Source organism: Lichenostomus cassidix, chromosome 19 (assembly GCF_008360975.1).
Source record: "Lichenostomus cassidix isolate B80296 chromosome 19, HeHo_3.0, whole genome shotgun sequence".
Classification (NCBI taxonomy): Eukaryota; Metazoa; Chordata; class Aves; order Passeriformes; family Meliphagidae; genus Lichenostomus; species Lichenostomus cassidix.
Window position 1 is genome coordinate 5,986,528 of NC_139499.1, and position 14,003 is coordinate 6,000,530.

At 46.1% G+C, this 14,003-nt stretch overlaps 1 protein-coding gene across 2 annotated transcripts in view; it reads right to left on the reverse strand.

The window, feature by feature from the left end:
• Nucleotides 1-10,187, reverse strand: part of MYO1C (myosin IC) — a 48,814-nt gene extending 38,627 nt beyond the window's left edge. For both annotated transcript variants that reach the window (XM_085078196.1, XM_085078197.1), the window contains exon 1: nt 10,040-10,187. In XM_085078196.1, the coding sequence (XP_084934322.1) occupies nt 10,040-10,162 (123 nt within the window). In that variant the 5' untranslated portion in view covers nt 10,163-10,187. The remainder of the gene's footprint in view (nt 1-10,039) is intronic.
• Nucleotides 10,188-14,003: the final 3,816 nt, after the last annotated feature.

The window sequence follows — 14,003 nt, forward strand, 5'->3', positions numbered from 1 at the left end:
AAACCTCTTCACCCACAGTGCTGGTACAATATCAAAAAGGAGTAAAGCTCCAAAATATTTTAATCCAGCTGCCTGCTGCAGCATGAAGAGTTCCAGGGAAAACCACTTTTTGGTTGTTTTCTACCCTCACAATGAGGCTACAGCCCACTAAATCACATGGAGCTTCAACTCCATCTAGAAATAGCCTCTTGAGGTCTCTGCTGCAGGATGGCATTCTTAAATTTTGTTTCCTTGTGTGCCACTGCTGGTGGTGCCAGCAACAAACTGCAGGAAGGAAGGTTTTGGCAGCAGAATTAATTCCCTCTCTCTCACCCTTTCTGCCTCTGTGGGTCACGTCATGCTCAGATAAAACAACACAGCAACCTTGTCGTGCTACCCTCTACTAATGCCTTGCTAGAGTCCCACAGGGATCAAAGGTCCTTTGGACCTTTACACCTGGGGAAAAGCAGGGCAGAAGTGGGAATCCCTGCATCCTCCCTGCAGGCTCTCAGTGCAGTGGCTCTGCCAACCTCCTTCCATGGGAAGGGGCAGACAGAGAGCAAAATCTTCCAGACACCAGTGCTCAGCTTCTCCCTGCTTTGGATGCCAGCCACTCTAAGGATGCTTTGGCAAGAGGCAGAACAGCCACCAGCTCCTCCTGGCTCCGTGTCCCAGCATGTGCACCCCGGCAGGATTGATCAGTGCCTCTCTCTTCCTGATCTGATCACACATTGAAGAGCACCAGCAGTGCAGGACTCCATGGCAGGTGTTCCTGCACTGCTCAGGAGCTGCAACTGTCAGAGCTTGGGAATGCTCGTTACGAGCAGCGGAGATCATCTGTTCTGTTTGTAAACCTTGATAAAGCCAACATTTAGAAAACAACTAATTACCATTTGTGTTCCAAACAGCTGGCCTGGCTCCACATCCACATGCTGGGAGGTTTTAGTGCCAATCAGCCCACACATCAGAGCACAAAAGTCCCCCAGTGTGACTGCAGAACCTTCTAGCAAACAAACTTCTTGCTAGCACTGACTTCAAGGATCAAAAGGCAGTAGTGTAAGAATAGAACAGAGAACAGCCACACGAGCCATCATTCCCACATCATTACATTACAGACACTTGTCCAAGGTGAAAAGGGCACAGAAAGTGTCCTCTGAGGTGCCAGAGGGCAGTCCCAGGCTGCTGTCAGCTGATGTTGATGTGACACAGCCCATCCTCTGTCCCAGCTGTGCCTGTCCTGGTCCTCTCCCTCCTCTGGACTGGGGCTAAGATCCATTCAGCTCTCTGACCAGACAGTTCAGGGAGCTAAACAAACACAAAATATTGTTTTCTTCACTATTACTCTCCCAACTTTGTTTTGGCTGATTCGCCAAAGGGTCAGATGGATGGGAGTACAAGGCTGGGAGTGCAGAACTACAGGGAAAGCAATTTCAATTTGTTTAGAGAAAGGGGGAACAAGATGGTTTTTAAGGTCCCTTCCAACCTAGCCCATTCTATGATTCCAAACAGAACTGATGTTAATATAAGCTTATCTTAGATACTGGGGGAATCCAAAAAGACAGGGCATTTCATGCAAGTGATGTGGATGAAGCTCCAAGTCTCCCTGGCTGCTGGTTCATCCCCTCCCCTTTCACACACTCATGCCTTGAGCACTGAAATCCTGGAGAAGTGACCCATGGACAACATGACCCCCAGGACAAGCCCAGGAATGCCACCAGGGGCTGCAGCCTGTCAGCTGCAGTGCTCCAGGAGCAGGGAAACAGCTATAAATCTATAAACCTGCCATAAATCACCTAACCTGACACGTGGGGATCCAGGGCACAGCACTGCTCTGCTGCTCCACAAGATTGCAAACAACTGACACTTTCTGGCCACAGAAATGAGGGCTGATGCTGCTGGATTTTGGTTGCCAGCATGCAGGAGAGGAGCAACTCACTTCACACTCTCATCACTGAGCCATTTATCGACCCAAATGAATCTTCCCATCCCCTATCAATCCACAAATGTCAATCCAGCCCACACTAAACACTGATTGATTTTCTACTCTAACGAGCACCGTGTCACATTTGTGTTAACTACTCATCAGTTCAGATAAGTGGTTTGCAATTAAGATAATTTGAGACCAGTGGAAGTGTGGCCTGGAAAGCACTTTCTAGAGTTCAGCACAGAGAATAAAATTCACTGCTTAAAACAGGCAGCCAGGTACCAAGCTTGCAGCTACTTTTAGACCTTTACACTAGAATCTACCTCTCCAGCCTCTATAAAATAAAAAGTTTCTGTCACAACCTAATTTTTCCTTGGAAGGCAATAGCTTGCTGATACAAAGATTCCTTTCCAGATGCGTACACTCACCCTGCAGCAACACTGATTTTCTTCCTCTCAGGTGACACCACAATCCTTTCACAGGTGCTTCCCAATCCGATGGCAGACAAGCAGCATTCCAGCAAAGCTGCATTCAGTGACAAACAGCCAACTTCACTGAAGCCTCCAGAAAAAAACAAACAGTTACACGAGCGCAGCTTTGGAGTTCCATGGCCGTGAGCCTGGACATAGTTCACATTCTCATCCTACACGGAGCCACTCGGCGGAATTTTCCTCCCAGTGCAAGTGCTTTGGACAGCAGCAGCTGCCAGTTAAACACATTCAGGTTACAGTTGGAACTCCCCTGTCCCCACCTAGATCCGGAAACTTCACAGCAGACACTTGGCAACCAGTCAGGTTTCAGTTTGAAGAGAGAGAGAGAGAGATCAAACAGCCTCCTGCACCGTGCCAGTTTTTTTGCATACAGAACACCACATCTCTTGCAACATTTCCTCTTCACATGGAGCCCTCATGACCAGTCTGCCAGGGCAGCAGGGAAGTCCTCACTCCCTCCCAACACTCACTACCTGCCAGGCTCCCCAGCACCAGCCCTGCTTTTGTCTCCAGGAAGTGCAGCTCATCTTTTTTTTTTTAGCTCTCCTTCCCTTTATGCTTCTTCCTTGTATCAAGACACAAATACCTCGAATCAGATTAGCTTATACTTGAGTCAAATAACATCTGAAAGCTTTGCCCAAATATGTAAATGGCTCATAACCATCAGCCCTTGTATTCTTTAATTGCACCAGGCAAAGAGAAAAGATACTGTGCTTCTTCATGATGTTGTTTTTCTTAAAAGTTCTAAGGGACTTTAACACACCTGGTTTAGAAATACCTCTTGAATGTGCATAAATTGTCCCAAATTCCTCCTAGCTTTCCCAAATCCCTGCATAAGCAGTCATGGTAGTGCTGTTTCTTCTGTGGATTGAGGAGACACCTCTTTGGTGACCTTAAAGGACAATATTTAAAGGTATTGAACTGTCAGACAGCATTACAGCTCACCTGCACTTCTGCAACAACATACAGTATACAGAGATGCTTTCTGCTGGAAACCAAATTTTAAAGTGCTGAAACTAAGCACCAACTGAAGTAACACAAGAGCCAAGACAATGAGCATTTGTCCCCCAGTTATGCCATAAAGCTGAGCTTTGATTTTCTTCAGCTGAACAATCTGTGGGCTCACTGCTTCAGGAGGATGTGGAGGCCAAACAGAGCGAAATGAGATCGATCAGATCTGCGATATGGGCTTATTTTGGCCTCACAATCTATTCTGCCTCCCACGCATCTTTATCTCCATCAAACTTTTCCAGCCTCCACTCTTTGGCCTCTACTTTCCTCGCTGACCTCCCACACCATTTTGGCCTCCCACTCCTTCTCAGTTTCTGCTTTTCTTATTGGTCTCCCACCCCTTCTGCAGCCTCCATTTTTCCTTCTGGCCTCCCACAGGTTTTCAGCCTCTGGTTTTCCCACCCCTTCAGCCAGCACAGAATATTCAACACCCCCTAAAGGTCGTGAATTTGTCAATTCTCTTTCCAAACAACCATATCCCACCTTGATATGTGCATCCATAGTTCTTCTCCACCCCACCTGAGCAGAAAGGACCCACATACATCCTGACATCTTGCAGTCAGAATAACTTGGGTTTATCCCATGATGGCTCTCTCAGTAATTCCAATCCTGCTAGGAATACCACAGCACTGTCCAGTTGTGTTAATGGAAGCACAAAAGTAAAACAAGGTAATTTCTGGGACAGTAAAAATTGGATGCTCTAAGCTTTGCTGCTGTTCCCAGTTCCTATCCACCGGCTTTCTGGACAGAACATCAGCAAAATCAAATCTGCATTGCCACAGAGTGCTATGGTTGGGCACACACAGAAACACACTCTGTACTTCTCTGCAGAACTTGCTTTTGATCCATTCCCCACTTATAAGAGCAAACAAATCCATGCACAAATAAAATGAGGATTTTGCAAGTCACGTATTTTGTATTCGCCTTCATTTTCACATGAGACAAAGTTTTCCTTTCTATTCGCAAACAAAATCGCATCCAAAGACGAGATTTGGCAGAAATAAAAAAGAAACATTTTGAATATAACATTCAAAATGCAGAATTTGGTTTTACTTGAGAAATATGATGTGTGCTCTGCTGAATAAACTTGGCATTGCTTAGTCAAGTACCCCAAAACCAGCCAGGGACACAAACCCTGGCTGTTGTTAGAACCTTACCAGGTGTAATGGGTGGGGAGGGAAGTTTCCTGTAAAATTCATGAGAAAACCCTGTGCTAACGCAGAACAGCAGATAATGAGTCAGGGAAAGGCAGCAAAGCTCACAACTGAACTCCAGTGCTCACTCACACGAGGCAAAACAAACATCTGTTTTGCTGTCTGAGTTCTAGTTCTGTCAGAGAGAGAATTCCTGGCTTCCTGGTGCAAAGGTGTGGCTTTCCCTCCCAAGAAGCACAAGAGGCAATTTCAAACAGACTCCAAAAGCCCTAGGAGTGGAAGACAACCTGTTATTTAAAACAACAAGAGTGTGTGGACACAGAACAAGGCCTCCTAGTCTCTAATTTGGAAGGTTAATAAAACTCTTGAAAAGCCCAACACTAATTTGAGCAATAATCTTCCCTCTCTCCAAACCACACCGTTGGACTCACCAGCTTTTACTGCAGATCAAAACCTGAGCTGCAGAAGCCCCATTTGTAATGCAGCACTGTGTGGTGCTGCAAATAGGCACCAGGTTTTGTTTTTTCCCAAATGTTGATTATAGTTTGCAGCCTTGTAAAGCCCAGAACTGCATATTTTAGTTATTAAACTTCGCAAACAAGTCTGGCTGTTGAAAGTCATTTCCCTGAGTAAACAATGACTCAGTGTGGGCTGTATAATGTACAAGTTATTAGTTACTGTTAGTGAGTTTAAAAAAACCCAACTCTATACAAAGACCTGCTTCAGAATGGAAAATAGTTTTCCTCCTACTTCTATAGTTCCAGTTATATTGTTCCAGTGGAATTTAATTTTCTAAAAAGCTAAACAGATCAGTATCTCTTCATTATATAATTGGACATTGACTTAACTGGACCCTTCAGCCATGAACAATATGTGCAGTGTGAAAGCTGAGTTTACTCTTTTTTTCATTTCTCAGCTTGTCATTACAATGCTGAAGCAAAGATAATTCTTTCTTAGACAGGAATATCCCATCCAGACCAGGCAGCAGGTGGCAATGAAAACAGACATAAAGACACCCATAAAATATTGAGTATATGGTAATGAAGAAAAATGCAACTGCAAGCTCAATAAAATCCTCTGACAAACACTGCTCCCTAGTTGAATTACAGCTCCTTCCATAATCCTCCTCTTCATTAGCAAAATGGCCAAATACACCTGGTGATTGTCAGCTGGCATAAGGCACTGGGATCACTCTGCCTAATGAAACTCAGCTGCTAAAGCACAAAGGTTTCCCTGCAGCCTTCAGCCCATTCCAAAGGCTGTTTTCCAGCCTCAGTGAGCACTCTCTGTTACATTTTGTACCGGTGGAATCTCTGGTCAGATATAAGAACACTACAAGGAAATAGTCAAATCATTGAATCCCCAAATATCCTGAGCTGGGAGGGACCCACTGGGATCATCCAGTCCAACTCCTGGCTCTGCATAGACATCCCAAAAATCCCACCCTGTGAGCATTATCCAAACACTCCTGGAGCTCTGGCAGCCTCAGGGCTGTGTCCATTCCCTGGGGAGCCTGGGCAGTGCCCAGCACCCTCTGGGGGAAGAACCTTTCCTGATATCCAACCTAAACCTGCCCTGGCACAGCTCCAGCCATTCCCTGAGTCCTGTCCCTGCTCACAGAGCAGAGGTTGGTGATGCCCTTCATGAGGAAGCTGCAGCCCACAGTGAGGTCTGATCTCAGTCTCCTCCAGGCTGAACAAACCAAGTGACCTCAGCTGCTCTTTATAAGACTTCCCCTCCAGACCTTTCATCATCTTTGAAGAACACTGTGGTGAGCTTTTACTAGAAAAGTGCCTTCAAAAGAAATTACCAAAATAAATTTAAAGGCACAGCTGTATCTTACAGAGCCCAGGCTGAATGCCATCACAACTGTGTCATGGAGGACGTTTTAGTCATTCATGGACTCTCCATTTCCTGGCAAATATCACAATACATTTTGACACGACATTCTTCACCACCTGTGGCACTGCCCATTCAGTGACAGAGCTTTCAGTGACTGCAGCCTGCTGGACCTCTCACCACTGGGACCTCAGTGCCCAGAAGGCAAACACTGCAGCACTCCAAAGGTACTGCCAAAATGTCAAATTCTACGAGCATTTATTATCAGCTGCTGAAGTGAATTACAGGAAGGGCGGTGGCCAGGCTGGCCCAAGGTCACTGCACCGGTTAAAGGGCTGAGAGTGTCCCAAGGAAGCTGGACGTTGGCATATGACCAAGTGCTTTCCTAAAGAAAAAAAAGCTGCCAGGGAGAGCTATCCATGCGTGCATGAATGCCACAGGAGTTCTAAATACTAACCTTTACTGCCTTGCAGTACAGGAATTTAATATAGGACACACTACACTGGAGATATATAGCAACAGAAAAGGTACTGGCCCTGCTGCTCCTTGCTGTATTTAAATGTTTAAATATTTAAATAAGGCAGGGCAGGGCTGTAAGGAACACATCCACCCCCACAGAACATGACTCAGTTGCAACAAATTACTTGAGATTTGTCCACTCCAAACCTTCTGCCATAACAGGCTTTGTTAGCCTTTCCCATTTACTTGTGCTGCCTGCTTACATCTTTATTAATGCTTTCTGGGAAGAGCTGGCCACTCAGCCCACAAATACATCAATAAGAAATATGCAGAGGAGGGCACAAAGTACAGAGCAGGATATTTTCCAGCAGAGAGATCTCTGAATCCAGGCATGGAGAGGCACAGCACAAGTGGCTCCCTCCGGGCAGAAAAAGAACTGTTACAATCTCAGAGGAAGACAAGCCATGCAAACCTCACCCACCGGAGATGACAGCAGGGTGGATGTATGGTTTCTGCAGAAGCCAGGGATAGCAATCCTAGGCAGAACCAACCACATCACTCAGGAGTTGGTTACACAGCAGCAAAGCAGTGTTTAACACAGGAAAAGCCCTGACAGGAGACAAACAGAGGCCATAATTGCAAGCACTTCATGCCAGCACAGAGTGCCCACCTGAGCCCAGATTTTCCTGCCTCTGTGCAGATGTTCCTATGCTCACAGAGAGCAGGGCTGGGAAACTGCTGCACACAAATCACCTGTTTGTTTGGCCTACTCAGCTCTCCCAAGGTAACCACATTTGACTGCCACTGATAGAGGTAACCCAAAGCACAATACAGATGGTTTTCCCCACGGTAACGTTTTAGAAACACACAAATCAGCCTTTAGAAACAGTTCTTTAGCCTGTATGAAAGGACAAGTGATTGAGTTACATTCACATTGCTTACAAAGAGCTGTGGGACAGACCAGCCCCAGGAAAATCTGCTGTACTTTAAGTTCCCTCCACCTCCTTTTCTGCAGCACCTGCAACACATCAGCTTTTCCCAAATCCACATTTGTCCTACAGAAGGCACTGCTTATCTGTGAACAGTCCTCACTCATTAGTCATTTGAACTGGGAGGCAAAGTGCTGGAGCCCAGTGATCCTCAATGTTTTACACGCTGGAATTACTCACACCTGCCAGGTAAGAGCCAAGAGGAGGGCAATAGGAGCTGTACTTTATACACTGCCCTGGGACTGTGGCAGCTGCTGCAGTTTGTTTTTCCTGTACTTGGTGCAGACTGTTCCTTTGGACAGGGATAGAGGAATTTGTCCAGTTCCTAGAAAGCATCTGATTCCCGACACAGTAATAACCAACATGACACTACGAACAACAGAAAAATCCCAAATATCTGAACAAGACTAAGACCATCTTAGCTTCGCATAAAGGCATCCATAGAGTTTGAACTTATTCATGGAAAGAAACACTATATTTAATGTTATAAAGCATTCCAGTGTGCTTAGATCAAATTTTAAAAAAATTAAAAGTTTTCTACCGGGCTTGACTCATTTTGTCAGACCTATGTAAATTCTCTTACAGTTATTATAACTCCTGAAGATGTACTGTAAATCACAAGTTTCTTTGCTATTAATTATGCAGAAGAGAACAGAAATTACACACTGTGGATCCTGACTCACAGGGGATCTCTCACTACCCTAGTGTGTTATGATTCACACCTTTTTTTCCTCTTGAAAAATAAATCTATCCTTTTTATCATGATAAATTAGGACAGCATGTGTACAGTGTTGCACTCCAATGGTCCCTGCCAGGCAGAAGACAAGATGCATATTTACACAGCCCCTCCCTAAAACACAGGATTATATATATCCACTATCAAAACTGAAACCCCTGGAGTGTTATGACAGCACTTGCCATATCAGGACCTACTGTAAAAATTAAGAACTCATCAGTTCCATAAGCCTTAGGCAGTTTCTAAAAGTTTTGAAAAGGTGCTGACAACTGCTAATTGTCTATTGCTCCAAAAGGGGATGAAAGAAAAATGTCTTTCTTCCCAAGCACTCTAAGATGTGGTTATACTTTCATGGCTTGTCCCACCAACTGAGCAAATTTTCTCATTTGTCACTTTTTAAAACTAAGCAGCTGCCATCCACAAGTAGTTCCGGAGAAGCCTTCCGCCTCAAGCAACTGTCAGAGAGAGATTAGATACCAGAATAATCTCTGTATTGTATCTCAGAATCATTTTCCTCGTAATCCTCCCAACGACAAGAATGCAGCTCAAGCCAGCTTACTTGGAAAACTCAAGTTACTAGAATGAGTTGCTCATTCAGGCAGAGTCAGATTCCTTCCATGAGTCACTGTCACTTAAAGCAATTAACTCCAGGTATGTTAGAACGGGGAGAAACTGGCATGGAAAGCACCACAAGAGATGGGGACTCTGAGTCTCAGCGGGGATGCAGACCTGGGGTTTAAACTGGAGAAGTTACTGAGTTTGACAACATCTCCACCTCTGAGAGAGGGCTAAATACACCGAGCTTTCTCCATGAAGCGCTTTGAGGCACCTGTGCAAGCACTGGCAAAGGAGGAAGAATTCCTCCAGCGCTAACATCAGCGCTGTGCACAGCAGGGTGGATCCCACACCCAGCAGCGCGAGGAGCTGTAACGCAAGTTGGGGATGTACAGGAAGCCTGTCTTGACAAGGGCAAGCCAAGGCGCCTGGAGCCCCGGCCGTGTCACGGCCACGTCTGAGCCGGGAGCAGCCGCACGCCCGCCACACCCTGGCTCCGCTCGGGCGAGCCGCGGCTCCGCTCGCCCCGTGCCGGGCAGGGCGTGCGGGATGCGCGCACGGAAGCGTTACCGGAGTCACGGACCGGGAGCGAGCGAGGCAGGGAGCAACTGCTCCCGGCAGCCGGAGCCTCGCCGTGCCGCCGCCAGGATGCCGACTCCTCTACCCCGCTCATTTCTTCCTTCCGCGTTCGGAGAGCGTTCCGAGTTTCCGGGCGGCTCGGCGGCTGCGGGGGAACGGCCGAGCCGCTGCCGCCCGCCCGGAGCGCCGCCCCCGCTGCCCCCCGCGCCGCCCCGCGCGCCTCGCAGCCCGCGGCCATGTGCCCGAGCGCCGGCGGCACCGGGCGGGCGGGACGGACCGCGCCCACCGGCCGCTCGCCCGCTCGGCCCCCCGGCCCCGCTCACCTGCGCTCGGCGCCCCGGGACGCGCGGCTCGGGGCCCTGCGGCGGCTCCGCGAGCGCCTCGGCGCCGACTGCCCGCGGGAGCCCGCGCCGCGCCGCTAGTGAGCATGTCCGAGCGCCGGGCATGCGGGCTGCGGGCCGCTGCCTCCGCCCTCACCTGCACCGCCACCGGCACCCCGCCTCGCCCCCTGCCCGGCCCGCGCTGATCACACCGGCAGCCGCAGCAGCATCCCGCTGAGAAGCTTCTGCACCGAGCTGTTGTTGCCTCCAAGGGCAGACGCACCTGTCTGCTCCAGACGGATAAGATGAAGCTCGGAGGCTGATGATAATTTTACCGGCCGCTCCTGGCTGACGCCTGGTTGTGGGAGTCATCAAAAGTGCATGTTCCTGCGATGTTCCTGGGAAGGGCGCAGGGTGAAGTTCGCTCTGCAGTGACTCCACCGAGCTCGGGGAACCATGCACTGTGAGCAGCAGGTTGGGACATCCCACACAGGTGTGAAATACCCGAGGCGCTCTCGTCAGGATCCACAGGAAATTCTGCACATTGAACTCCCAACAGCCTGAACCACGCTGAGCTGAAACAGTAAAGCTCCGCTCGTGCCACTCCTGCAGCAGCTTAAAGTATCTTGAAGTTTCTCTTAAAGCACAGGACCTCAGAAACCACCTCTCTCTGCAGCACCAACAATGCTTGACACACACTGTTTTCCAAGTAGCAAGTTACCATTTTATGGAAAGTTAATGAGTATTTAAAACTTTTTAGAAAGCTGAACTGATACCTTTTCTCCTGCTGATGTCTCCCCCAGGAATTTGGCACATGCTAAGAGACAATTCAGTCCTGCCAGTGTCCCCTACGGTCACTACAGATAAGTCAGTAACATTCCTGGACTATTTACTGAAAACCAAAGAACACCAGAATTGCCACTGTCTCCTCTCCCAACAAGGCAGAGGGAGCTCCGAGTTTTTTTCTGAAGCAAAGTGACTCTACCTGACAATTGTGTAACCACACAGTAAATGTCTCAGCTAATTTTCAGATTGAGTTGCAGATTAGTCACTAGAAAGACAATGCTAGGAAACGGCAGCAACATGCACAGATGTGCACTTCAGTACAAGATGGCTCTACCAGAGATGAAGATCTGTTAAACAGGTTTTAAATAGCTAGGACAAAGAGAGTTAAATTCACAGCCGCGTTTAGGTACTTCTAAACATTATAAATTTAACATAGTTCCTTTTCTTTGGAATTCTTTAATTAAAGATTGTACAGATCCAGATAGAAAATATTCTGAAGCAAAACACACAGAACAGCCATTCATTCCAAGAAAACTGAAATTATTCTTAGAAAAGTACTGTCTTTCTCAACTGTTCACGTCAAACCAGAAATAACCAGCCCATTTGCTTACATACAAACCCTGAACCCAATTCAATGAAGTCCCAAGTTAACAGAATAGTCAATTCCTTGAAATGTTCACAATAGTCTGTTAATAATGTCCTTCTACCACTGAATTTTCCATATGGGAACCTTCCTGTAACATCAGGGCATGAACCCCGTGACAGCACGATTGACGCTGAGAGGAACAAAATAACTGTTTCAAAGCTCTTTCCCTTCCTCTACAGCCTGAAAATGCTCCCAGAATTCTGACAGAATTAATACAGTCAGGCCAAATACCAACTTTGGTACACTGCAGTATTTCTACAGGAAATACATTTTAATGATTTTCTAAACTCCCACTCATTTCATTGCTACTAATTCCATCCTAGGGAGGGAAAGCTGTTCACAACACACCTACAGTCACTGCAATGACCAACCAGTCCTGCAAACCCTCACATTCTTGCCCTGGAGTTGCTCAGCTCAGAACTAAGTTGGTTATTGTGTAACCAACAGTACAAGAAGGGGAAAGAGAACAATAAAAGCCAGGCTTACAGTCCTGCGCTCTGCCTTGCGGCCAACCACACGGATGATTTCTCCTGTAGGAATACGTTCAATCTGCAGTTCCATTTTTCCCAGGAAAGCCAGTAAATCTCTATTCTTTATGGATAACTCTGATTTCAGTGTGCAGCAGCAGCAGACAGCCTTGACTAAGTGCAGCCTTTGGTTCAGAGCCCTGTTGTGAGAGGAAAAGATGAACCTCCGTATTTATACCAAGTGTTAAGTCTGAGCTGAAACAATTAAGTTCAAGACTGGTTTCCACTCATTACAATGTGCCACGACAGTTCCAAGAAGCCTAAATTTATGTTTGTGTTTATTGCCTCCAACTTTTTTGATGTTCCATTTCTGTCCCAACGGGCTCAGGAAAGTCAAGTCGCTGCGGATGCTGTTTCAGAGGTGCTGGCACGAAACAATCCCATGGTAGACTTCAAAAATCTACCAAGAGATTTTGTATAGAAAAAAAATTCCTCATCTTTGCGTCCAAGAGCAAGCAATAGAAAATCCTGATTGCTCCCATGGTAACTACAGGAAGTTCTGCAAACTGCTGCAGAACGGAATCATTATTAATTGAGTCCTTGAGTAGCTAACTAATCGTGGCAAAGGAAATTAATTTGCACATTACCACATGAAAATTCCTACAAATAGGAGAAAAATCATCTGGTGAGCACTGGTTTAAGTGCAATTACAGAGCTTTACAATGATCATTAATGGAGTGGCCAGACATCTCACCCTCCAAAAAATATATCAGATACTCTGACTGTGACAGGGGAGAAAAAAAATCAGTCTAAATTTCAGGTATTTTAAGATTTTCTGAGGAGAAAATTCCTTCTATCTTCTTGGAAGAGCCGAATTTGAATTTTCAGCTCTAATACAAAGCAACTCCTGTTGATAATGCTTGCCAAGAAAGCATTAACAAGATTAATTAATAAGATTAACAAGCAGTGTCCACTCCAGAGCAGATACAGGTAACACTATTCTGTTTAGCAGCTGCAAAGAAAGGGCCTGTTCTGTGTTTCATATCTGGAATTATTCTTATGCTTCCTTGGCTGTTATATACAAGATTGTTCCAGTCCAACAATTGTTTCCTTGAGCACTTACTTCCCAATAGAGAGCTCTAACTAAAAAAATAGATTTTATCAGATTTAAAAAACCAACACTGTCACTTCCCCAAACAAACCCACCCTATTCCCAGTAATATGGAGCAATACCCAGCCTGGTATTGCTTTCTATGGGGAGAAATCACAAAGGTGAGAACACCAGGGCTGTGTAACTGGAATGGCTCCCATGATGCAGATACCAGAATTATGTGCAAAAAAGCTTCTAAAATTGGGCTACAAGTGAGTGACACAGATCAATGATGTTTCTCAAGCTGAAGCAATTAGACAAGTTGAGGGCAGTTCCTGAGCAGACCATTTTCCAGAGTGACTGTGTATTAAACAGAAACGGCTTCATGTCAATCACTTTCAAATCCCTACATCCAAGGGCAGAAAGGGCCACAGGAAGTTTCCTGTTAGCAAGGCAGAGTTCTCAAAAAAGGTATCATTTCCTCTCTCAAGGAAAACCTAATTCCAGCTTTGTTCAACTGGCCTTTCCACTGCAGTATATTAATTAAGACAAGTTCATCTGAGTGTCACTCAGCGTCCAAGAGCAGAGAAGGAAGCAGTGGTAATAGAAACAATGGTTTTTATCAGAACGTATTTTTAGGGTCTCACAAACACGCAAGACATCTTAGAAATATTTCCTGTTTACACAGAGCTGTACTATCTGTGTGCAATGATACACTGCACATCCTGAGGTTAGCCAGCAATCAGAAATATATGGAAGTTAAATGAGGCTAGACTGGACAATGTACCTTGGGAGACATAGTTCCCATTTGAAAATATATTCTGCAACAGCAGGGAGTTATGAAAAATTACCCTTGGATGGAAATTGACTGCAATTCAGAGTAAAATAGACAAAATTTAAAATATGAAGCACAATGTAGCAGATCTTTCATAAAGGCAAAAGAGATACCTCAAATCACACTGTGAAAAATTCACTGTG